Source organism: Lacerta agilis, chromosome 15 (assembly GCF_009819535.1).
Source record: "Lacerta agilis isolate rLacAgi1 chromosome 15, rLacAgi1.pri, whole genome shotgun sequence".
NCBI lineage: Eukaryota > Metazoa > Chordata > Lepidosauria > Squamata > Lacertidae > Lacerta > Lacerta agilis.
Window position 1 is genome coordinate 12,806,712 of NC_046326.1, and position 26,516 is coordinate 12,833,227.

Here is a 26,516-nt window from a genome sequence, read left to right on the forward strand (position 1 = left end):
AAAAAAAAAATCAGTTCCGTGATACGATGTTGATACAAACCTGATCTTTGGTCATGCAAAGTTTATGGCCTTCCTCTGGTTTTTTTCTTTTGTTTCAACTGCACATAGCTTGGCCTGATAACAGATTGTAAGAGTGCTTATGGTCAACAGCAGTGTTTGCCAACTTGGTGCCCTCCAGATATATTGAACTACAACTCCTACCTTCCAGGGCACTTCCAGATGAAGACAAATGCCCTTTTTGTGGGTGGCTCCCATGACCAGGAGACAAAGAAGGCAAGTCAGGAGGGCTCCTGGATACATGTTTCTCATTAGAAGCCCAGGTGTCCTTTGCATCTAGGAGTTCCTTTTAACAGCTCTGTCTGATTGGCCAGCTAGGGCTGCTCCTGGACAGGGAAAGTCTGGCTGCATGTTGGTAACCTTGAGGCTGGATTACAGCAATGTGCTCTATGTGGGGATGCCCTTCGGCCTCATTTGAAACCTCCAAAAGGGTGACAGACTTGTGAAAATTGTGGAAATGTCTGCACAGGCTGTGCATCTACTACTGAGCCAAGTTCATTGTCTTTGTATTAATTTACAAGTCCAAGATACCTAAGGGCAGCCTAAAACCTCATCTGTCAGCTCAATCACTTAGATCATCTGCAGGAGTCTCATGTCCTCTCCCCGGAATTGGTGCGGCTCATCTGACAACAAGAATCCGTTAGCCATTTGCCCAGTCCTACGGACTGCTCAACCAACAGAGATTCAGCAGGTGTCGATCTTCAAAGGCCTGCTGAAAACATTTTTATAATGACAGCTTTATGCCAACGTTTAAGAAAATACTTAATGGTTAGCTGATGCTCTCTGATCTATTTTTTTTTACATGTTTTATTATATATGTAGATAATGTAAATCACTTTGATATTTAGATGATATAGCAGTATATAAATATTTTTGTAAATAAAATCATCTAAGCTCCCCACAAAGAAATAGTAAGCCATAGAAGTCACTTAACAGCATTAATGTGGATTTAATTGCAAATGAATTAATGTGAACAAAAACCCATACTCAAGAACCAGAATACAGAGGATGCTGAAGTACTGTTGAATTTATTCAGAATATTCAGGGGTTTCCAGCTGAGGTGAATGGAAGGACACCTGTAGATTGGCAGGACATCTGGAATTTAGCTGCAGTCTTCTTTCACATGAGCAGGAGGCATGTTTGAGGATGCCAAAATATTACTGGTCTTCTACTACTGTGGAAGAAAGAGAGAATATTTGTGATGGATCAAATGATGCAAAGAAGAAGAAGAAGAAGAAGAAGAAGAAGAAGAAGAAGAAGAAGAAGAAGAAGAAGAATTATATCCCCCTCCTTTCCTCTCCCAGAGAGCCCAGGGCAGCCCACAGCAATGGTGCAGCATTGGGAAAAAGGTAAAAGCACAGTACACAGTATATCTCAGGAGCGCTCAAGGTGATAAGAGGTGAACACACCTTCCTTCAGAAACAGATGCCATGGTTCATTTTCCTTTCAAGGGGTGATATTGTCAAGCATTGTGAGTTTTACGGGTGCAGAACTTTCTTGAATGTTCTCAAATACAAGCTTGCAGCAGTTGTTTATCTCGTGAGTCTGTGGGGCTCATGGCCAACGCTCAGAGGCAGCTGATATATTTCCTGCCTACTGAGCAGTTCTGTGTCTGTTTCTATGCTTTCTGTTATACTGTCTGTTTCTTTGCTTCTGTAACTGGATGAGGTCTTAGGAGCTGAAGTTTTGGCACTTTACTGGGGATCCAGTAAGATCCTGTACACTTTTAAACCTCAGTAAACTACAGTATAACTAAATAATTATGCTGCCTGAATGTGTGTTTTTCCTTTGGAACTCTGCACAGGAGTTCATGCAATTGCAACTCTGCTGCTATCTGACCATGCCCTGGAATTGCGCTAAAGAGCCATGGACACAGGGAGTGACTGGATTTCGCATCAGCCCTGTCAGATATTTTCTACCTGAAGGAAGAATCCCTTCTGGAGTCTGGCCATGGCTGGCCGAGAGTGGGCTCAGTACTTTAGATTTCTCAGTTTGAAAAACTGGAAAGATACTTATGTTGCAGCACATCATAAAATATATGATATTATTTGGAGCTATACTCAAGTTGGTGTTGCTGTATTCTGTATGGTTTATCTTCTACTGGAGAAGACTGGTCAGTAAAAAAGCAACTGCATACAGACATTGTGTTTGGCTGTTATTTGTATTGTGTAATGGTACACATTATTTTATTTTAATTGATTTTTATCTTCTCAGACATTTCGTTTGTCATTGTGCCAACATAACTAAAGAAAACCAAAGTAAGCCAAAGGATTTTTGACCATAAATCTTGTTCAGTGGTCTCAAATAAAACTTGCAATATGCAAAATGTACCAAAAATCATTTCAAACAATGATTATTGTTCAGTTACGTTCGGGTTTTAAGGGGAGAGGATGTTGCCTTTCTGGGTTTGTATGGAGGGGTTTGGTGAGAGAGATAATAATACTCAGAGGCCTTTCATGTTTTCAAGAAAAGGGGACATGCACCCATCAGAGTTTCTCAAGTTTTGAAATGTGCCCATTTCCCCAAAAAATGTTCACAGTTCCAGTCCTAAATTAGCAAGTTATTTGTTCTTACCAAAGCGTCCACATTCCTGATAGCATTCAGTTTCATTCAGAAAGTTATTTTCATTTGCTCCACAGCCACCGAAAAAGAACTCCTCACACTTCAGGGTTTCATTATTGAAGGAAAAACGTGGAAAACTTCCTTTGCATCTTCCTACTTTCAGAGGGAGTTTGCATTTATCAGGTAGAGAATCTGGTGGGTAAAAGAAAACAAAGGCAAGCCTCGTATAAACATTATATCGAAGTCAGAAACACAGAAAGCAACTACGTTGACCATGTGACTCCAATTCACAAATAAAAACAGTAATTAACTCACATTTCTACCAGATCTAAATGTATACAAATACGTTTTCACAAACCTTCTCTTTGAGATTCCTTAAATCTCTGGACTTCTCCCCATACCCTCTTCTGGTTCCTTATATTAACTAAGTTCTTCTGCATATCCATTCTTAAACCTTTTCAATTATTATTTCCCTTAATTTTATCTAATTTTCTGCTAGTTGCAAGCATTTACTTAAAACCCTGCCACTGTATCAACCTGTTTACAGTATATTTGCACATAACAAATAAACAATTCCCACTTTTTTTAAAACTTCTCATTGTCTCTGAGCTTTGCCGTTAATCTTGCCATTTCTGCATTGTCTATTAGCTTGATTTGCCATTCTTCTTTCGTCACTATCTTTACTTCCTTCTATCTTTGGGCTAACAATATTCGGGCAACTGTTGTAGCATACATAAATATTTTCTTCTGTTCTTTGGGGAGTTCGGTTCCTATCAGTCCTAGTAAAAAAGCTTCAGGTTTTTATTTTATTTTTTTATTTTTTTAATAAGAATTTATTGGATTTTAATAATAAACATACACAAAATACAAACACTACAAGAATTACAAAACAAAATACACACAAACAAAACACGTATTTATCCATCCTTATCCTCTTTAAATCCTTAGTTTGGGACTTCCTCACGTCCTCTCTTCTGCGTTCATTTCTAATCTTCTTTAGTAACTTTGTAACATTATAAAATCTTATTTCTCACACCTAATCTTAATCTTACAGCCATAAACCTCAAATCTCAAATCTTATTCTTATCAAACTAAACATTACATTACATTACATTACATTACATTACTCAACCTCTTATATCCTCTCTTACCTTAACTTCTAATACTGTAGCCTATATATCAACTGATTCCAATTTCACCTCTTAATAAATCACATCTTAACAAAAACCTAAGTATTTCTTCCAGTTCTCATACACCATTTCCCCTCTGGTTTCGGAGTTCCGTGATCAGCCTTTTTTCCATATCCCCTTTACAAATTCATCCTTTAACCCACACCCCTCCTGTCCATCTCAACCCTTGCCTTTTCCCTTCCCCTCCCCCACAGGTTCCCCCCCAAAGTCCACCCTTTCCAGCTCCTTCTTGTAGTTCTGTTATTTCCATCATGTCCAGCTTTAAACTTAAAATTCTTCATTGTAACTTCTTCTTTTCCAGATTGTAACTTTCTTCTTGGTAGATAGTTACACTAGCAACATCATCTTCGTTCTCGGCAACATATTGCATTTTCCATAGTTGTTGATCTTGAGCACTAGGGCTCACACCCCTAGCACTCTCTATTCTGTCCAGTCTGTAGGCTCCCGGCCTCTCACGCCTAGGGAGCTTTCCTTGTTTTTCATCTTGCAAATCCTCTTCTTCAGGAATTTCCTCTGAACCTTCATTTTTTCCATCTTTAGCATCCAATGGGTTCAAAAAACAGTTAGCTAAAACAGTTCCAATCTGGGAAAACTTGTCTATAACTCTCTGCTGAAGTGATTGAAGCTCTAACAATAGTCTTTGCTGGAGTGATGTTGAGTCTTCCATTCTTTCAGTTTCAAGGACACCGTGGGATTTAAGTAAACAGGAAATGATGGGGTCTCAGTAATTTTCCAACTGCGCAATCCAGTCCATCCCAGTGTCCGCCATTTCCAACCTGACCTAGACTCCTTGGCCAGAGGGTTAACAGAGTTGTAAATCCACAGGAAAGCAATAAAATGTCTCAGTCTTCCCCCAAACCGGGGTTTCAGCAATCTCTAAAATCAGCACTAAACTTTAAAGCAAGTCTTAAGCAGCTCCAGCTCCTTTGACATTACTTTGATCTTGCTGCTGTCAGAGAGAGACGGACTTCCTCATTTTAAATCTCTCTCCGCAAGCCAAATTTCCACACTTTAAGTTCAAATTAAGCTCCGTACTTACAGAGTCCTTGTTTTAGATCCAAATTGAAGAAAAGTAGAGCACTCAAAATCTGGCAGTACCCACTGCTTCATGTTTTTGGTTAGCGATGGCTCTTCAGCACCGTACCGGAGCCCCGCTCGCTCAAGCCTCCCTTTTACAAGGGTTGCTCGAGAGCAAGATCAGCACGTCTGGCGCCCGCTAGAACCCAAGCCCTCGGGACACTCTTCCCGAGGTTTAACAGAGCCCGCAGTGCGGTTGTGGTCACTCCAATCCCCGAAAACACCGGAGCTGTCTCGGAACCAAAACAACTCCCAATTACACAGAATGGCGCTCCACCGGAAGTCTTAAAAAAAAGCTTCAGGTTTTTAAACAAAAGTTATTTTAAACATTTTCTTCAGATCATTATAGATCATTTCCCAGAAGCTTTTAATAACCTTACATTCCCATCACTGGGCTGTGTCCAGTTCTAGCTGAGAGTTACTTTCCTGTTTTCAGTAGTTTAGCATTGGGTGTCAGCTGGGAAACTGAAATCCAAGACTTCTGGAAGAAGCCAAGTTGTCTATCCATGAACTAAAAACAAACAAACAAAAGAAAACACCTCAAAATAAAACTACAAATCTTTTATTGAGAAGAGCATGATTCCACAAAAGCTCTGTTCCAGTCCTTTGTGCTGGCTGAGACAGATAACTGAGGGGAGCGGCAGAGCCAAGGATAAGTTGATTCCAAATCTGAGTTTCCAAAGAGACCCAGATTGTGCCTCATAGGAGTCATTGTGCCAAAACCAACATGGGCCAAACATTATGCCACTCTCTGTCACTCTGGTGAGTACCACCTGCAAGGTATCGGTTAGGAGTCCAGGTTCCCGGCTTGATAACACAGTAAGTGTACATAATTGAAAAGGAGGATTTATTGCAAAAAAAAACAAGCAATTATCTCCAGACGGCTCTAGCAAGCCTCCAGACCCCATCACTCAGTTGACCCTTCTGAGGAGTTCTTCCTGTGTCGACAGAACAGATTGGACCTTTGATCTTTACGTTTCTTATTTTGCTTCCTGTCTAGCAGCCTTCCTATACGCATACGCCTCAGACTTATTTGGTCAGCTGCAGCCCCTTTCTGTTCCGAAAAACTGTCTCTGTGGCTTTCTGTGCCTGTTTGGGCTGCCGGGGAGCTTTGGCTGTGTTCCAGCCTGCTCTCCATTCCTCCCTCATCAGCCGGCCATCCAAGGTCAGGGGGAGTCAATGCTGGCAGCTGTGGGCTCTCCTGTGCCGGTGTGAAAGCCCTGCCTCCCTGTTCATGACTGCATTCTGCAGCCGGCTGCGAGATTACACTTGGTGTTGGTGTGTTCATGACAGTATTTGGCTGGCGTAGTGGCACAACACCATATTCCTGAGGATGCCCGAAGCCAACACTAACAATGAACAAAGCTCATATGTCCACACCCTGAGCCATGACTGATTTGAGCTTAGTTGGCAATGACCGTTCCCCACATTAAATGGGGAGCGACTTTTGCGTGGTTGCGCGCAGTCCCCTTTGGACCCCAGTGCAGCTCCTGCCAGTTCAGGCTGACATCGCCTTCCCCAGGCTGGATACCTGTGGTCCCCGGCTACCTCAGCCAGCATCTATTCCTGCCTGGGGGAGGCGTTGCCAGGGGGATTGGCCAGGTAAGGGAAGGGACCATCCAGCCCACACAATAGAAGGCGTAGCTTACCTGGGAAAATGGCAGTTGGGCTCCAGAGCCTCTCCCACCCTCCACTCCCCCAATTAACTCTTAATTTTGCAGGTTAACGTCTTCTGCACAGGTACGCAGGTGCTGCTATGTCAAAGCCACTGTTGAAGGGCCGGAAAGGAGTTTCCCTGCATTGGCAGGTTTTGTCTTTCCAGTAGCAAAATGTCACAACTTTGGCGGTTTCAGGCCTTGGGCGGAATCCTTTAGTCATCTTCTTAAATGGGGGGGGCATGGGGAGGTGACCCCACGCCCCCAGTACGGATGTGATGCCATGGTTCCCATTAAAGGGGTCTAGTGGAAAGGCATTGACCATACGTGAGAGGTTGTTATTGCCCTCCCCCTCCAGCGACGGCAAACCGGGGGCAGGCTCTCTGCTTGAACATATGTTCTCCAGAGCCAGCCCAATACCCACACATTCTGGATAACCCTGAAGTTTCCCATATCCCCAGCTGGGGGCTGGAAAGGATAAATGGCCAATGCCTGAGCCAAGGTCTCCCTACCTCTGAATCTTAATAAAGTTGTGGCCAATTTTAATCCCATAGCACTTTGTCTTGTGTCATTATTCCGCTCAGGGGTCGCCTGGGGTTTGGGGGACTCTGCCTGTCCATGCAAAGACTGTTAAGAGAGAGATCAGACTATTCAAGGGTAGGTTTACTCCAGATCTGAGTGTTCCCAGAATGTTGCTTCCCTGGGATCATAGTATAAAATTTAAAGAGTGACTCACAGAACAACCAGAGTATCACTGGTCTACTATGGCCTTGGGCAGAGTGCTGGAATGCCAGCATCTTTCTGAGGATCCCAGGTGCTGACACTGACCACAAGCAAGGACCAAGGCTGGTGTCCAAAGTTGTGATAAAATTCAACTATCCAAAAATGCATTGGAATTAATTGCCTTGTTTGAATGGATCCACTCTGAGTGAACCATCGTTGGTTACAACCCCACATGTCTTCATCTTGAGCCACCACAGATTTAAGCCAGCAAGCCATGGAGAAGCCATGGAGCTCCTTTGAAGATCAAGATTTGTTCAAGGTCACGTAATTGCTCACTGGGCAAATTCAGCTTGCTGCTTGGGCCTCCAACTCTTATAGAAAGATCAATATAAGTGGGTACATGTGTTGCTTGGGGAAAAGCAAGTTTCACATCCCTAGGACCTTAAGGAGGGGGGCAACCCTAAGTAGAGAGGTGGGGTAAAGAACTGGAGAGAGATAGGGGTAGGTACAGCCATGATACATATAAGATTTAGAAGTTGTAAAAGGAGAGAGAACTCATACCTGTATCTGACGCAGATATGCCCAGCAGCTCAGGCCAGGGAGTGAAAAGGCCCACAACGAGAGACAGGAGGATGAAGGGACCACACTGCATGGCAACTCTTTGATAGGAATGTCCAGTGCCAGGGGAAGGGACGCTATATCATGTTCTTCAAGGAAATGGAACCCATCAATTAGGCATGAAAAATGAATTACCAATATCTAGGGACACGGGACACTCTGGTTCTACTCTGATGATTCCAATGTAATTTTCTGTTCTCAACAAATTATTCTTCCACGTCAAAAAAAAAAAAAAAAAGTTTCAGTTCCGTGATACAATGTTGATACAAACCTGATCTTTGGTCATGCAAAGTTTATAGCTTTCCTCCGGTTTTTTCTTTTCTTTCAACTGCATATAGCTTGGCCTGATAACAGATTGTAAGAGTGCTTATGGTCAACAGCAGTGTTTGCCAACTTGGTGCCCTCCAGATGTATTAAACTACAACTCCTACCTCCCGGGGCACTTCCAGATGAAGACAAATGCCCTTTGGGTGGGTGGCTCCCATGACCAGGAGACACAGAAGGCAGCTCTGGAGGGCTCCTGGATACATGTTTCTCATTAAAAGCCCAGGTGTCCTTTGCATCTAGGAGTTCCTTTTAACAGCTCTGTCTGATTGGCCAGCTAGGACTGCTCCTGGACAGGGAAAGTCTCGCTGCATGTTGGTAACCTTGAGGCTGGATTACAGCAATGTGCTCTATGTGGGGCTGCCCTTCGGCCTCATTTGAAACCTCCAGTTGGTGCAAAAGAGTGACAGAATTGTGAAAATGTCTGCACTGGCTGTGCATCTACTACTGAGCCAAGTTCATTGTCTTTGTATTAATTTACAAGTCCAAGATACCTAAGGGCAGCCTAAAACCTCATCTGTCAGCTCAATCACTTAGATCATCTGCAGGAGCCTCATATCTTGTCCCCAGAGTTGGTGAGGCTCATCTGACAACAAGAATCCAAACCTTTAGCCATTGGCCCAGTCCTGCGGACTGCTCAGCCAACAGAGATTCAGCAGCTGTCGATCTTCAAAGGCCTGCTGAGAACATTTTTATAATGACAGCTTTATGCCAATGTTTAAGAAAATACTTAATGGTTAGCTGATGCTCTCTGATCTATTTTTTTTTACATGTTTTATTATATATGTAGATAATGTAAATCACTTTGATATTTAGATGAAATAGCAGTATATAAATATTTTTGTAAATAAAATCATCTAAGCTCCCCACAAAGAAATAGTAAGCCATAGAAGTCACTTAACAGCATTAATGTGGATTTAATTGCAGATGAATTAATGTGGACAAGACCCCATACTCAAGAACCAGAATACAGAGGATGCTGAAGTACTGTAGAATTTATTCAGAATATGCAGGGGTTTCCAGCTGAGGTGAATGGAAGGACACCTGTAGATTGGCAGGACATCTGGAATTTAGCTGTTGTCTTCTTTCACATGAGCAGGAGGCATGTTTGAGGATGCCAAAATATTACTGGTCTTCTACTACTGTGGAAGAAAGAGAGAATATTTGTGATGGATCAAATGATGCAAAGAAGAAGAAGAAGAAGAAGAAGAAGAAGAAGAAGAAGAAGAAGAAGAAGAAGAAGAAGAAGAAGAAGAAGAAGAAGAAGGAGAATTATATCCCCCTCCTTTCCTCTCCCAGAGAGCCCAGGGCAGCCCACAGCAATGGTGCAGCATTGGGAAAAAGGTAAAAGCACAGTACACAGTATATCTCAGGAGCGCTCAAGGTGATAAGAGGTGAACACACCTTCCTTCAGAAACAGATGCCATGGTTCATTTTCCTTTCAAGGGGTGATATTGTCAAGCATTGTGAGTTTTACGGGTGCAGAACTTTCTTGAATGTTCTCAAATACAAGCTTGCAGCAGTTGTTTATCTCGTGAGTCTGTGGGGCTCATGGCCAACGCTCAGAGGCAGATGATATATTTCCTGCCTACTGAGCAGTTCTGTGTCTGTTTCTATGCTTTCTGTTATACTGTCTGTTTCTTTGCTTCTGTAACTGGATGAGGTCTTGGGAGCTGAAGTTTTGGCACTTTACTGGGGATCCAGTAAGATCCTGTACACTTTTAAACCTCAGTAAACTACAGTATAACTAAATAATTATGCTGCCTGAATGTGTGTTTTTCCTTTGGAACTCTGCACAGGAGTTCATGCAATTACAACTCTGCTGCTATCTGCCCATGCCCTGGAGTTGCACTAAAGAGCCATGGAGACAGGGAGTGACTGGATTTCACATCAGCCCTGTCAGATATTTTCTGTTATGAAAACTTCCCGCGGGGGCAGACTGAGAGACTGACCCCAAGGAGGACGAAGCTTCCGTGCCCTCTGGCTTCTGGAGTCCAGGGGCACGAGGGTAATATGCGATTGTTTCCAGCTTGAAAAACAACACGCACAAGCCAGTAAGGCTAAGCCTTCTTTATTGTAAATAAAGAGCAGAATGTCTCTGCGTAGCCAGCTCATTATTCAGAGCTGTCTATTAAAGCGTCTTGCATCTCCGATGCAAAACAGAAAGTAAAGAATACAACAGTTAATTACAATGACATCACATGTGTGGGAGCTGGTATGCCCAGTGTAATTCCCACAGAGAGGAAACATGACTCTTGAGTCTTGTGACCTTGCTGCAGCGTTCGCAGCTCGTCATGTCATAATATCACAACATCCTCCCCCGATATTAGACAATGTGAGAGCGGCAAACGCTAAGGCATCATTAAGAGAAGTAAACAAACAGTTATCATATACACAGTATGAATCTGTTGTCTTTGTTCCATCCTTGGAACTCTCTGAGACTGGTTCTACCAGTTTGAGCCTTCGATAACCAACTCTCCAGGGGACCAGAGCACTTGCTCTGTGTGTGTTGGCATGAACAGTGTTGAACTTTGCAACCTGTTGTAATGGCCTTTTCACATCTGTGAAGTGAGCCTGAGTGTCTCTGTTTTGAGTGCAAACTACAGCTACATTTGCAACAGCTGAGATTGCAAACTCTTTGGAGTAGCGTTTGGGTGCCTGACCCTTTGTTACTCTCTCAGATCTACGCACAAGATGTAGATCTTCTTTACTGAGCTTCTCCTGAACAGGACTTTTTGGAGAAACTTTACCAATCGTAAACAGTGGCTCTAAAGATCCTAGCACATCATCTTCATCTGATGGCCTGGAACTAGCATGTGTTCTCTCAATGACAGTTTCACCTGTGTCGGAACTAGCCGTGGTTGAGCTTGCACTGCTACTGCTGGTGTCAGTGTCCTCATATGTATTGACATCAATGGGAAAGCTTTGGAGAATCTGTGTCTCCGGCTTTACAGTAGGTTCTACCTCCTGAGTAAGAATTACTGTGTTTGAGGAAGGCAATAGAATTCTGTGTTGACCTTTCTCATAGCCCATAAAAATGCCTTGTATGGTTGTACCTTCAAGTGATTCCACCCACATTTGAGAACCAAAAACCTTAAGATGCTTAACAGAAGGCTTTCTGTTAAACAGTATCTCATAAGGTGAGCATTCCATTCCTTTTGGAACACTCCTGACCCAAGCATATGTGAAGGCAGATAGGCTTTCAGCCCAATTCTGTTCAGACAGCTTTGCACTTAGCAATTGCGCCTGCATACCCTCACGTAGTATAGTGTTAATTTTAACACACAAATCTTTGTTCCACGATGATTGGCTTACAGCAACTTTGTGCCGAATGCAATGTTGACTTAGGAACTCCTTGAACTCCTGTGAATCAAACACTGGTAATTGATTAGTATACAAACATTCAATTTTGCCATCATGCATGAAATCTATCTTAGCACAAAATTCAGTGAACTTGGCCAAGACTTGCTGCGGACTTTTCATAGTATAAATCCAAGAAAATTTAGAGAAATGATCAGACAGCAATAAATAACAGGTAGCTCCGCCTCTAGATTGTGGCAAAAGTCCTATTACATCAGCAGAGACCTGCTGGAAACATCTTGTGACCTTTTCTCTGCGTGGCTGTTTGGTAGTCTCCTTGGACTTAGCAGCACCTGCAAGAGAATAAGAATCAACAACATCAAAACAACAGTCAGTAGAATCAAAAGATAGTAAGAATAGTCCATCTTTGTTCTTCTGAGCTGTAAGGATCACCTGTCCATCTTTAAAAATTGTGCAAAGTCCTTTGCGCAGCCTGAGCTCGCAGTCCTTCACGGTAAGCTGCGGTACACTTAGCAGATTGTAGGCAATTTCTGGGACATATAGCACGTTGCTGATAGACAGCTGGAGACTCTGAAGATAAACAGTTCCAACTCCAGTCGATTTCAGGTGTGTTCCACTCACCTGCGACACGGTGGATTCCAGCTTCTTAAAAGTCTTAAATAAACGCTTGTTTGCGGTCATGTGGTGCGACGCTGCTGAATCAATAACAAACGCTAGGCTAATGTCAATGTCAGTGTCCTGCTCCTGCATGCCTTGTGTAAGCAATGCAACTGTGCGCCCTTTGGAGACTTTGGCTTGTGCCTTGCCTGTAGATCCACCTGCTTGTTGGTTAGATCCTTTCTTGGGCTTTCTGCAGGTCTGGAAACTGTGTCCTCTCAGACCACAGTTAGTGCAGCGTATGACTTTAAGAGCTTGCACATGCTCAGATGGACCACTAGGTGGGGTTGAGGACGCTTCACTCCCCCTTCCATTAGCCTCATTTTGAGCAGCACAACGATCTTGCTCATTTAGCAAAGTTGAGAAGACTCTGGCCACGGTTAAGTTTTGAGCATCCAGGGCACCTAGCTGTGATGCAATAGCACTATAACCGGCATGGAGGCTATTCAAAACCATGAAACAAAACACGTCTACGTTCAAATCAACGTGGCGTTGTGCAAGTTCACTTCGCAATTCTTTCATATGGTTAAGATGCGAACACAAATTGTCTCCCTCCTTTAGCCTTAGGTGGTGAGACGTTGGAAATGGAGCATGGAACTCCCTGCCGCAATCCTTAAATGTTCATTTTGCAAAACAATCCAATAATCATTTGCGTGAACCAAATCCCTGACGTGTATTAACTGGGATTGGTCAAGATGCAAAACAATGGTTGCCTTCGCCTGATTATCGCTGTTCAGCCATCGACCACCAGGGAGCAGTGGAGGGGCATTAGTCACAATATCAAGCAAATTCTGCCTGGTCAGGACAGCTTCCATTTTAATTCGCCATGTCTGGTAATTTTCATCAGTAAGCATTGGACAAAGGGAGCTGCTGCTCTGCTTGCTATCCTTTGCCATAGTGGCGAAAAAGCAGGCTTTTTACTCTCTGACTTCAGAAAGCAATTTAAGCAAACAAACCTAGCCTTCTGAGGTTTATTGCCTCGTAAATCAGTTACTCGCAGTCCAATTAACGCGTCGTCATCTCACAGCGGGAAACGGCAATCCCCCGGAATTCCAGAACGCTGTTTAAGGCTGCTTTCATCGCCGGCAAATAAACATCAGGCAGAAGTCATCAGAGGTCCGATGTTCGGAAACCATCCTCTGCTACCAATGTTATGAAAACTTCCCGCGGGGGCAGACTGAGAGACTGACCCCAAGGCGGACGAAGCTTCCGTGCCCTGTGGCTTCTGGAGTCCAGGGGCACGAGGGTAATATGCGATTGTTTCCAGCTTGAAAAACAACACGCACAAGCCAGTAAGGCTAAACCTTCTTTATTGTAAATAAAGAGCAGAATGTCTCTGCGTAGCCAGCTCATTATTCAGAGCTGTCTATTAAAGCATCTTGCATCTCCGATGCAAAACAGAAAGTAAAGAATACAACAGTTAATTACAATGACATCACATGTGTGGGAGCTGGTATGCCCAGTGTAATTCCCACAGAGAGGAAACATGACTCTTGAGTCTTGTGACCTTGCTGCAGCGTTCGCAGCTCGTCATGTCATAATATCACAACATTTTCTACCTGAAGGAAGAATCCCTTCTGGAGTCCGGCCATGGCTAGCCGAGAGTGGGCACAGTACTTTAGATTTCTCAGTTTGAAAAACTGGAAAGATACTTACATTGCAGCACATCATGAAATATATGATATTATTTGGAGCTATACTCAAGTTGGTGTTGCTGTATTCTGTATGGTTTATCTTCTACTGGAGAAGACTGGTCAGTAAAAAGCAACTGTGTACAGACATTGTGTTTGGCTGTTATTTGTACTGTGTAATGGTACACATTATTTTATTTTAATTGATTTTTATCTTCTCAGACATTCCGTTTGTCATTGTGCCAACATAACTAAAGAAAACCAAAGTAAGCCAAAGGCTTTTTGACCATAAGTCTTGTTCAGTGGTCTCAAATAAAACTTGCAATATGTAAAATGTACCAAAAATCATTTCAAACAATGATTACTGTTCAGTTACGTTTGGGTTTTAAGGGGAGAGGATGTTGCCTTTCTGGGTTTGTATGGAGGGGTTTGAAGAGAGAGATAATAATACTCGGAGGCCTTACATGTTTTCAAGAAAAGGGGACATGCACCCATCAGAGTTTCTCAAGTTTTGAAATGTGCCCATTTCCCCCCAAAATGTCCACAGTTCCTGTCCTAAATTAGCAAGTTATTTGTTCTTACCAAAGCGTCCACATTCCTGATAGCATTCAGTTTCATTCAGAAAGTTATTTTCATTTTGTCCACAGCCACCGAAAATGAACTCCTCACACTTCAGGGTTTCAGTATTGAAGGAAAAACGTAGAAAACTTCCTCTGCATCTTCCTACTTTCGGAGGGAGTTTGCATTTATCAGGTAGAGAATCTGGTGGGCAAAAGCAAAGAAAGGCAAGCCTCATATAAGTATTATATCAAAGTCTGAAACACAGAAAGCAACTACGTTGACCATGTGACTCTAATTCACAAATAAAAACAGTAATTAACTCATATTTCTACCAGATCTAAATGTATACAAATACGTTTTCACAAACCTTCTCTTTGAGATTCCTTAAATCTCTGGACTTCCCTCCATACCCTCTTCTGGTTCCTTATATTAACTAAGTTCTTCTGCATATCCATTCTTAAACTTTTTCAATTATAATTTCCCTTAATTTTATCTAATTTTCTGCTAGTTGCAAGCATTTACTTAAAACCCTGCCAATGTATCAACCTGTTTACAGTATATTTGCACATAACAAATAAACAATTCCCACTCTTTTTTAAACTTCTCATTGTCATTGTCTCTGAGATTTGCCGTTAATCTTGCCATTTCTGCATCGTCTATTAGCTTGATTTGCCATTCTTCTTTCGTCACTATCTTTACTTCCTTCCATCTTTGCGCTAACAATATTCGGGCAACTGTTGTTAGCATACATAAATATTTTCTTCTGTTCTTTGGGGAGTTCGCTTCCTATCAGTCCTAGTAAAAAAAGCTTCAGGTTTTTAAACAAAAGTTATTTTAAACATTTTCTTCAGATAATTATAGATCATTTCCCAGAAGCTTTTAATAACCTTACATTCCCATCACTGGGCTGTGTCCAGTTCAAGCTGAGAGTTACTTTCCTGTTTTCAGTAGTTTAGCATTGGGTGTCAGCTGGGAAACTGAAATCCAAGACTTCTGGAAGAAGCCAAGTTGTCTATCCATGAACCAAAAACAAACAAACAAAAGAAAACACCCCAAAATAAAACTACAGATCTTGTATTGAGAAGAGCATGATTCCACAAAAGCTCTGTTCCAGTCCTTTGTGCTGGCTGAGACAGATAACTGAGGGGAGCGGCAGAGCCAAGGATAAATTGATTCCAAATCTGAGTTTCCAAAGAGACCCAGATTGTGCCTCATAGGAGTCATTGTGCCAAAACCAACATGGGCCAAACATTATGCCACTCTCTGTCACTCTGGTGAGTACCACCTGCAAGGTATCGGTTAGGAGTCCAGGTTCCCGGCTTGATAACACAGTAAGCGTACATAATTGAAAAGGAGGATTTATTGCAAAAAAAACAAGCAATTATCCCCGGACGGCTCTAGCAAGCCTCCAGCCCCCATCACTCAGTTGACCCTTCTGAGAAGTTATTCCTGTGTCGACAGAAGAGATTGAACCTTTGATCTTTATGTTTCTTATTTTGCTTCCTGTCTAGCAGCCTTCCTATACGCATACGCCTCAGACTTACCGGTATTTGGTCAGCTGCAGCCCCTTTCTGTTCCGAAAAGCTGTCTCTGTGGCTTTCTGTGCCTGTTTGGGCTGCCGGGGAGCTTTGGCTGTGTTCCAGCCTGCTCTCCATTCCTCCCTCATCAGCCGGCCATCCAAGGTCAGGGGGAGTCAATGCTGGCAGTTGTGGGCTCTCCTGTGTCGGCGTGAAAGCCCAGCCAGATTACACTTGGTGTTGGTGTGTTCATGACAGTATTTGGCTGGCGTAGTGGCACAACACCATATTCCTGAGGATGCCCAAAGCCAACACTAACAATGAACAAAGCTCATATGTCCACACCCTGAGCCATGACTGATTTGAGCTTAGTTGGCAATGACCGTTCCCCACATTAAATGGGGAGTAACTTATGCGTGGTCGCGCGCAGTCCCCTTTGGACCCCAGTGCAGCTCCTGCCGGTTCGGGCTGGCATCGCCTTCCCCAGGCTGGATACCTGTGGCCCCGCCTACCTCAGCCAGCATCCATTCCTGCCTGGGGGAGGCGTTGCAAGGGGGATTGGCCAGGTAAGGGAAGGGACCATCCAGCCCACACAATAGAAGGCGTAGCTTACCTGAGAAAACGGCAGTCAGGCTTCAGAGCTTCTCCCACCCTCCACTCCCTCAATTAACTCTTAATTTTGCAGGTTAACCTCTTCTGCACAGGTACGCAGGCGCTGCTATGTCAAAGCCACTGTTGAAGGGCCGGAAAGGAGTTTCCCTGCATTGGCAGCTTTTGCCTTTCCTGTAGCAAAACGTCACAACTTTGGCGGTTTCAGGCCTTGGGCAGAATCCTTTAGTCATCTTCTTAAATGGGGGGGGGCATGCGGCGGTGACCCCACTCCCCCAGTACGGCTGCGATACCAGGGTTCCCGCTAAAGGGGTCTGGGGGGGTGGCATAGACCATAAGTGAGAGGTTGTTATTGCCCTCCCCCTCTAGCGACGGCGAATGGGGGGGGGGCTCTCTGCTTGAACATATGTTTTCCAGAGCCAGCCCAATACCCACACATTCTGGATAACCCTGAAGTTTCCCATATCCCCAGCTGGGGGCTGGGAAGGATAAATGCCCAATGCCTCAGCCAAGGTCTCCCTACCTCTGAATCTTAATAAAGTTGTGGCCAATTTTAATCCCATAGCACTTTGTCTTGTGTCATTATTCCGCTCAGGGGTCGCCTGGGGTTTGGGGGAATCTGCCAGTCCATGCAAAGATTGTTGAAGAGAGAGATCAGACTATTCAAGGGTAGGTTTACTCCAGATCTGAGTGTTCCCAGAATGTTGCTTCCCTGGGATCATAGTATGAAGTTTAAAGAGTGCCTCACAGAACAACCAGTGTATCACTGGTCTACTATGGCCATGGGCAGAGTGCTGGAATGCCAGTATCTTTCTGAGAATCCCAGGTGCCGACACCGACCACAAGCAAGGACCAAGGCCAGGCCCTTGCAGAGCCAGGTAGATAATGTGGCCCTTTAAAAAAAATATTTCAAGGCTTGAACTGTATCTGCACATAAAGACAACAAGGAAAATATAGATATACAATAGTGCTTTTTAAAAATACATAGGGAAAAGGATTATTTTTAGTATTTACATTTAAATAATGGTGAGCGATTGTGAATATGCTGACCGAGGCCCCCTTTGGAATTGGAGGCCCGGGCCAAGTGGCCCATATGACCCCCCCCCCTCTGTTTGGGCCTGACCAAGGCTGGTGTCGAAAGTTGTGATAAAATTCAACTATCCAAAAATGCATTGGAATTAATTGCCTTGTTTAACTTAGAGTCATCTATTTGAATGGATCCACTCTGAGTGAACCATCGTTGGTTACAACCCCACATGCCTTCATCTTGAGCCACCACAGATTTAAGCCAGCAAACCATGGAGAAGCCATGGAGCTCCTTTGAAGATCGAGATTTGATCAAGCTCACGTAATTGCTCACTGGGCAAATTCAGGTTGCTGCTTGGGCCTCCAAATCTTATAGAAAGATCAATATAAGTGGGTACATGTGTTGCTTGGGGGAAAGCAAGTTCCACATCCCTTGGACCTTAAGGAGGGGGGCAACCCTAAGTAGAGAGGCAGGGTAAAGAACTGGAGAGAGATAGGGGTAGGTACAGCAATGATACACATAAGATTTAGAAGTTGTAAAAGGAGAGAGAACTCATACCTGTATTTGCCGCAGAGATGCCCAGCAGCTCAGGCCAGGGAGTGAAAAGGCCCACAATGAGAGACAGGAGGATGAAGGGACCACACTGCATGGCGACTCTTTGATAGGAATGTCCAGTGCCAGGGGAAGGGACGCTATATCATGTTCTTCAAGGAAATGGAACCCATCAGTTGGGCATGAAAAAATGAATTACCAATATCTAGGGACACTCTGGTTCTACCCTGATGATTCCAATGTAATTTTCTGTTCTCAATAAATTATTCTTCCACGTCAAAAAAAAAAAAGTTTCAGTTCCGTGATACGATGTTGATACAAACCTGATCTTTGGTCATACAAAGTTTATGGCCTTCCTCTGGTTTTTTCTTTTCTTTCAACTGCTTATAGCTTGGCCTGATAACAGATTGTAAGAGTGCTTATGGTCAACAGCAATGTTTGCCAACTTGGTGCCCTCCAGATGTATTAAACTACAACTCCTACCTCCCAGGGCACTTCCAGATGAAGACAAATGCCCTTTGGATGGGTGGCTCCCATGACCAGGAGACACAGAAGGCAGCTCTGGAGGGCTCCTGGATACATGTTTCTCATTAAAAGCCCAGGTGTCCTTTGCATCTAGGAGTTCCTTTTAACAGCTCTGTCTGATTGGCCAGCTAGGGTTGCTCCTGGACAGGGAAAGTCTGGCTGCATGTTGGTAACCTTGAGGCTGGATTACAGCAATGTGCTCTATGTGCGGCTGCCCTTCAGCCTCATTTGAAACCTCCAGTTGGTGCAGAATAGTGACAGAATTGTGAAAATGTCTGTACTGGCTGTGCATCTACTACTGAGCTAAGTTCATTGTCTTTGTATTAATTTACAAGTCCAAGATACCTAAGGGCAGCCTAAAACATCATTTGTCAGCCTCAATCACTTAGATCATCTGCAGGAACCTCATGTCCTCTCCCCGGAATTGGTGCGGCTCATCTGACAACAAGAATCCAAACGCTTAGCCATTGGCCCAGTCCTGCGGACTGCTCAGCCAACAGAGATTCATCAGGTGTCGATCTTCAAAGGCCTACTGAAAACATTTTTATAATGACAGCTTTATGCCAACATTTAAGAGCATACTTAATGGTTAGTTGATGCTCTCTGATCTAATTTTTTTACATGTTTTATTATATATGTAGATAATGTAAATCACTTTGATATTTAGATGATATACCAGTATATAAATATTTTTGTAAATAAAAACATCTAAGCTCCCCACAAAGAAATAGTAAGCCATAGAAGTCACTTAACAGCATTAATGTGGATTTAATTGCAGATGAATAAATGTGGACCAAACACCATACTCAAGAACCAGAATACATGCTGAAGTACTGTTGCATTTATTCAGAATATTCAGGGGTTTCCAGCTGAGGTGAATGGAAGGACACCTGTAGATTGGCAGGACATCTGGAATTTAGCTGTTGTCTTCTTTCACATGAGCAGAAGGCATTTTTGAGGATGCCAAAATACTACTGTGCATGCCTTGGCATTGGACCGGGGGGGTCGTCACCTTTTTGCACTGTGGAAGAAAGAGAGAATCTTTCTGGTAGATCGAAGGAGAATGAGATGAATAATTCTTATACCCTCCTTCCTCTCCCAGAAAAAGTGCAGCATTAGGAACAAGAACAAAGCACAGTGCACAATATCCTTCAGGAGCGACTCAAGGTGATGTGAGTTGGCGACATTGCATTTTAGTAGTACTCCTGAGCCAGTATGTAGATGACACCTGAAGGGCTAGACTGGTGTTTGCATGCAGTGATAGAGTGCATGTGGGCGAACAAATGGAAACTAGATTCAATAAAAACAGAGGTGTTTTGTTTTCCAATTTTTTTAATCGCAGGAGGTAGGAAGACACCTTGTTCTGAACAGGTTTGCAAACTCCTCTGAAGGAGCTGGCCCATAGTTTGGGATTACTCCTGGATAAATCCTTGCCACCACAGGCCCAACTGTTTTCTGTGCTGAGTGTCTTTTACCAGTGCTGTCTGCTTTGCTAGCTAATAGCGGGAGATTTCCAACACCATAATTAAAACTGTTTCTAATACTGAATTTTTAATTTTGATAATCCACCCTGGTACTGTGCACTGAAGGGCGGGTAATAAATCAGATTATAAATTATAACAACCACTTTCACCATTGGGGTTTCAGGAGTGTGGGAAAGCCCTTGTCCCTGAGGGGAGGGGAGAATGAACAGCCTGGTGAACAGCCCCTGCCCAGCTCCACAGCTGGTCTCTCCCCTGCAGATCTCAAAATGTAGGTTGCCTCACACTAGGCGCGGTATTCCTTCAAGTACTTGGGGCCTAAGAAATCCTGGGCTTTGCACTGTAATGACCGCTCCCCGCATCAAACGGGGTGCGCATTTTGCGTGGTCGCGAGTAGCCTCCTGTGATCACGGTGCAGCTCCTGGCAGTTGGGTCTGGCACCACCTTCCCAGGTTGGATACCTGTGATCTCCACCCACTCAAGCAGCTGCCCAATCCCAGCTGGGGAGGTGTTGCCGGGGGGGGGGGGGGGATTGGCCAGGTAGAAGGAGGGATTAGTCAGTACACACAATAGGAGTTGAGTCATACCTGCGATTCAGAGTTTCCTCACCCACCACTCCCTCATTTAACGTTTACTCTGCAGGTTAACCATTTTATTTCCACAGCCACACAGGCACGCAGGCGCTGCTATGTCAAGGTCGCTGTTGAAGGGCCGGAAAGGAGTTTCCCTGCATTGGCAGGTTTCGCCTTTCCCATAGCAATTCATCACAACTTTGGCGGTTGGTGGCCTTGGGCAGAATCCTTTAGTCATCTACAAAATGGGGGAGGGTGTGGGGCGGTGACCCCCGCCCCCATTGCAGCGGCAATAATAGGGTTCCCGTTAAAGGGGTCTCAGGGGGAGGCATTGGCCTATACGCCCAGAGGTCATCATTGCCCTCCCCCTCCAGTGGCGGCGAACGGGGGGTGGGGTGGGCTATCTGCTTGAACATATGTTCTCCAGAGTTAGCCCACTCCCCACTCATGCTGGATAACCCTGATATTACCCAGAACCCCGGCTGGGGGGCTGGGAAGGATAAACGCCCAATGCCTGAACCAAGGTCTCACTACATCTGAATATTAATAAAGTTGTGGCCAATTTAATCCCATAGAACGTTGTCACATGTTGTTATTTCTCAGGGGCTGCCCGGGGTTCGGGGGACTCCGCCTGGCCACGCAATGCCAACACCTTCAATCAGGTCCTGTAAGACAATGGCTGCCAATGCAGTGCATTCGAGTTTGACATACTGTGATGTGTTCTTGCTGTTCTATACATGTCCTAAGTATAGTTGGTCTAAAATAAATATAGAATATGTAACATATACCCCCAAAAAATCATTTCAAACAATGTTTTTTGTTCCATTATGTTTAGGTTTTTAAGGGAGAGGTTGTTGCCTTTGTGCGTTTGTATGGAGGGGTCTGGAGAGGGACATAATATACTTGGATTGCTTTCATGTTTTGGAGGAAAGAGAAATCGTGTCCATCAGAGCTTCTCAAATTTTTAAATGTGCCCATTTGCCCCAGGATGTTCACAGCTCCTGTCCTAAAATAGCAAATTGTTTGTTCTTACCAAAGCGTTCGCATTCAAAAACGCAAGCAGCTTGAGTCATAAAGTTATTTTCATTGAGTATGCAGCCAGCAGAAGACAACTGGTCACACTTCATGGTTTCAATATTGAAGAAATAGTATCGATACAGTGATGCGCATCTTCCTAATTTCTTAGGGAGTTTGCATATATCAGGTAAAGAATCTGGTGGGTAAAAGGAAACAAAGGCAAGCCTCATATAAACATTATATCAAAGTCTGAAACATAGCAACTGTTAGAGATTTCAAAGTGCCTACGTGCAGAAAGTCAGCTAATCACCTATAGCAATTAACAGTTGGCTGAAAGCCAAGATCTGCAACGACCTGTGATTGGTCAAGGAGTTCCTAAAGAATGAGCTGTGTGAGAGCTGGTGTGTGGTGGTGGTGTTTGTAGTTTGGTTACTGAAGGTTGAGAGAGACAGAGAGACAGAGAGGAAAGGTTTTACTTTTGTTTCTTTTATTTTCAAAGTCTGTACATAGTAACTTATGGATACTAGTTGCTTCAATAAATACGCTATATAGTTATCCAAGTGAGTTGCTGAGTTCCTGCGTTGTGCTGTCCAGTCAATGCTCTACAGCCAGAAGCTTCCAGAAAACCTGCGTTCACTCTGCTGTGTCCAGGACTACGTTATTTCCTGACACTAAATCTTAAGAGCAACAAAATAGACCACATGACTCCAATTCCTGAAAATACCTAAGTATGCAATGAAGGAACTTCTAAATGGGAATCTAATGGTTCTGCTAACACACCACAAACCCACTGGAGACTAGGTTGCTGTTGGGATTTTCCCCATAGCCCTTCATATGGATTTAGCATAACACCACTGAGATACATGGGAAGAGAAAGGCTTGAAAGACCATCACCCTGAAATCCTACAAACCTATGGGAACATTCCAACTTGGATGGAGAGTATGAGATTGCTACTACTTTGGACTCAATGAACCCCTGACAATAGTCTTCCAGTGCTAAAATTTGGTGGTTCAGTTTTTGGCTGAGTCAAGAAGGATAGGGCTCTGTGTCCACTTCTGACTGCCAAATTTTTAAGAATGAGATTGACAAACTGGAGAGTCACCGAGGAGAATAGAGGGACCAGGATTGTAAAGGGTCTGGAGAAACCAAGTTGTATGAGATATAGTTTGTTCTAAGGAGAAAGTTGTAACAAGAATAGATAGTCTGGCGCTACTCTGTCTAGATGAAAGTTACTTCAAATGGAGAGCATGAGGTTGCTTCAATTTTGGACTAGATGACCACCACCACCACCCAACCAAAATAAAAAACTTCTCATCCTGTGATATAATTTGGATATTCAGCATATGGCTGAATGAAGGAAGATAAGGCTGTGTCCCGTTGTAGCTGAGAGATACTTTTCTGTTCTCAATAGTTTAGCATTGGGTGTCAGCTGGGAAAATGAAATCCAAGACTTCTCAAAGAAGCCAAGTTGTCTACCCAGTGACCAAAAAAACAAAAACAATATAAAACCACAGATCCTGTATTGAGAAGAGCATGATTCCATAAAAGCTCTGTTCCAGTCCTTTGAGCTGGCTGAGACAGATAACTGAGGGGAGCGGCAGAGCCAAGGATAAGTTGATTCCAAATTGGAGAGTTTCCCAAAGAGACCCAAGTTGTGCCTCATTGGTGTCATTGTGCCAAAACCAATATGGGCCAAACATCATGCCGCTCTCTGCCACTCCGGTGAGGACCACCTGCAAGGTATCTTGGCTGGCGTAGTAAAACAACACCATATTCTTGAGGGTGTCAGAAACCAGCACTAACCATGAACAAAGCTCACCCTGAGCAATGACTGATTTGAGCTTAGTTGGCAAAGATTGCTGAAGAGAGAGATCAGACTATTCAAGGGTAGATTTACTCCAGTTCTGAGTGTTCCCAGAATGCTGCTTCCCCAGGAACATAGTATAAAGTTTAAAGAGTGACTCACAGAACAACCAGTGTATCACTGATATACTATGGCCTTGGGCAGAGTGCTAGAATGCCAACCACTTCTGAGAATTCCAGGTGCTGACACTGACCCCATTGTAATGAATTCCAGGTGCTGACACTGACCCCATTGTAATGATGCATTGTAATCAATTGTCGTGTTTAACTTAGGGCCATCTATTTGAATTGATCTACTCTGAGTAGAAATATGTTGGATACAACTCCACAGCTCTTCATTTTGAGCTGCCATGGAGAATCCATTGAGCTCCTTTCAAGATCCAGGTTTCATCAAGGTCACACGATCACTCACTGGGCAAAGTCGGCCCAGGGAATCTTTGTAGGCACACAAGCTCCTCAAACTCCCATAGCATGATCAATATAATAGGGTGCATGTTTTGCTTACAAAAAAGCAAGCTCCACAACACTTGGGCCTTATGGAAGGGGGCAACCCTATGTAGAGAGGCAGGTTAAAGAACTGGAGAGAGATAGGGGGAGGTGCCGTCATGATACACATAAGATTTAGAAGTTGTAAAAGGAGAGAGAACATACCTGTATTTGACGCAGAGATGCCCAGCAGCTCAGGCCAGGGCATGAAAAGGCCCACAATGAGAGACAGGAGGATGAAGGGACCACACTGCATGGCGACTCTTCAGTGGGAATGTCCAGTGCCAATGGAAGGGACTCTATATTGTGTTCTTTAAGGAAATGGAGGCAGTCATCTGGGCATGAAAAAGCAGGTTAGCAATATCTAGGGACAATCTACATCTACTCTATCAATTACAAGGTCATTTTCTGTTCTCAATTAAGGATTCTTCTACCTCAGCTTGGGACATGTTGGAGCTCAGAATTATATCCACAGAAGACTGAAACAGCCTGGAAGAATTTCAGTTCCGTGAGATGGTATTTGTTATGTACTGAGTTGAATAGGATCCAAACTGCAGCAGTCTGATTGGTCCTAGAACAATAGGATTGAGATTGCAGCAGTCTGACTGGTCCCAGAACAATAGGATTGAGATTGCAGCAGTCTGATTGGTCCCAGAACAATAGGATTGAGATTGCAGCAGTCTGATTGGTCTGCAGGAGCCACCCAATCCAGCTCCAGGTGGAAGTGAATCCGCACTCTGATTGGCATACAGGAGTATCCCGGAATTAGCCAATCACGTGGGGCCCATTGTGTAAATAGTGTATATAAAGCAAACGTTTTGGGGAAACTACATTCCTCACTACTATGAGCTGAATAAAGAGCATGAAAGTCACACTGGACTCCGAGTATCTTTCAGTATTGATATAAACCTGTTGTTTTGTCATGCAGCGCCCGTGCCCTTCTGTTCCTCTCTGGTGTGGGTGCTGCAGAGTAATGGGTAGATTAGGCAGGACAGGATAAGATAGGAACAAAAATATAAATATCCAGCCACTCTTATTAAGACCATCATATAAGTGCCCGGTACATTCAGCTTTTATTGTAACAATAAAGTTTGGTTTATTCTCACCATGTCTCATATTTGGCTAAGCCAGTGGTTTTCAACCAGTGTGCCATGGCACCCTGGGGTGCCTTGAATGATAGGGTACTGCGGGCAACACTGCCCTCTGTCCCTCTTTACTTCTTTCCCTTCTCTGATGCCCTCTCATGCCTCTGCCTCCCAAAGGCTTGCACAGCTGTTTGTTGCAGCAGCCCTGGCTACAAACTCCCCAGGCGAATGGTGCCTCTGGGGCTGGATAAGCTATCAAGTGACATCAGAATTTATAGGTTAGCAAGAGAATGACAGTTGTTAAGAGATTGCTTAAGGTATTTGAAATATACTCGGAGTCAAGAGTGAATTTCATGCTCTTTATTCAGCTCATAGTAGCGAGGAATGGAAGTTCCCCCAAAACGTCTGCTTTATATACATTATTTAGACAATAAGCCCCACGTGATTGGCTAATTCTGGGATACTCCTGTAGGCCAATCAGTTTGCGGATTCACTTCCACCTGGAGCTGGATTGGGTGGCTCCTGCGGACCAATCAGACTGCTGCATTCTGGATCCTATTGTTCTAGGACCAATCAGACTGCTGCATTCTGAATCCTATTGTTCTAGGACCAATCAGACTGCTGCATTTTGGATCCTATTCAACTCAGTACATAACAGTATTGGAAGCCCAGAGCCTGGAACACCATAACACAGGGGCGTGTGGGTGAGCAGTGAATAGAATTAAAGTTTCCTCTTGCTCCTACATGCTGAGCTTGGGCTGGGAAGGGTATGACAGGGTCCAATTTGGGGGTAACACTGTGAAAGGAAGAGCAGAATTTTACTGAGGAATGGTACTGAGGAATGTCACTGTTATATAATGAGGAAGTCAGTGTTATATAAAAAAAAACCTGCTCCTTTTCCCTTATGGGGTATCCAAGAGCCCGTACAGAGTCCTTTAGTAGGTTCCCTGTTGGTAGGAGAAAATAACAGAGGCCAGCCAGAGAATATTGAGAAGCAAAGCAGCTAGTAAGCCTGATCTTTATTAAAGCTGTTGCAACAGGGTCGTCACTCACCATATGCAGGAGGCAGGAGGAACCCAGAACAATGGTGCACAAGCCTGTATATAGACTTTTGAAATTGCCCACCCTGTAGACCAGGGTTCCTCAACCTCGGCCCTCCAGATGTTTTGAGACTACAATTCCCATCATCCCTGACCACTGGTGCTGCTAGCTAGGGATCATGGGAGTTGTAGGTCAAAAATGTCTGGAGGGCCGAGGTTGAGGAAGCCTGCTGTAGACCAAGACCACCCCCCAAAACATCATGCATACATTACAGAAGGAGGTGGTCTACAGCAGAAATCCTGTTTGCTAGGATATCTGTTAATGGTCACTGGTTGCTTTACCTGGGCAACCTGGCCATTCTTTT

At 43.9% G+C, this 26,516-nt stretch overlaps 1 protein-coding gene across 1 annotated transcript; it reads right to left on the minus strand.

Moving 5' to 3' along the window:
- Positions 1–627: 627 nt before the first annotated feature.
- Positions 628–24,282, minus strand: LOC117060304 (carboxypeptidase inhibitor SmCI-like). Its single transcript, XM_033172518.1, has 5 exons — positions 24,192–24,282; positions 21,693–21,872; positions 14,386–14,577; positions 2,632–2,811; positions 628–722 (listed from the first exon to the last, which is right to left on the minus strand). Exons 1-5 carry the CDS (start codon positions 24,280–24,282, stop codon positions 628–630), a joined length of 738 nt encoding a protein of 245 aa, XP_033028409.1.
- Between the last annotated feature and the right edge of the window lie 2,234 nt (positions 24,283–26,516).

Excerpts from the sequence above, each read along its gene's own strand:
- LOC117060304 (XM_033172518.1), bottom strand. The coding sequence starts at position 24,282 with ATGCAGTGTGGTCCCTTCATCCTCCTGTCTCTCATTGTGGGCCTTTTC. Across the intron at positions 21,873-24,191 it reads CATCTCTGCGTCAAATACAG|ATTCTTTACCTGATATATGC; the intron begins GTATGTTCTCTC and ends TTTACCCACCAG. Across the intron at positions 14,578-21,692 it reads TTTTGAATGCGAACGCTTTG|ATTCTCTACCTGATAAATGC; the intron begins GTAAGAACAAAC and ends TTTGCCCACCAG.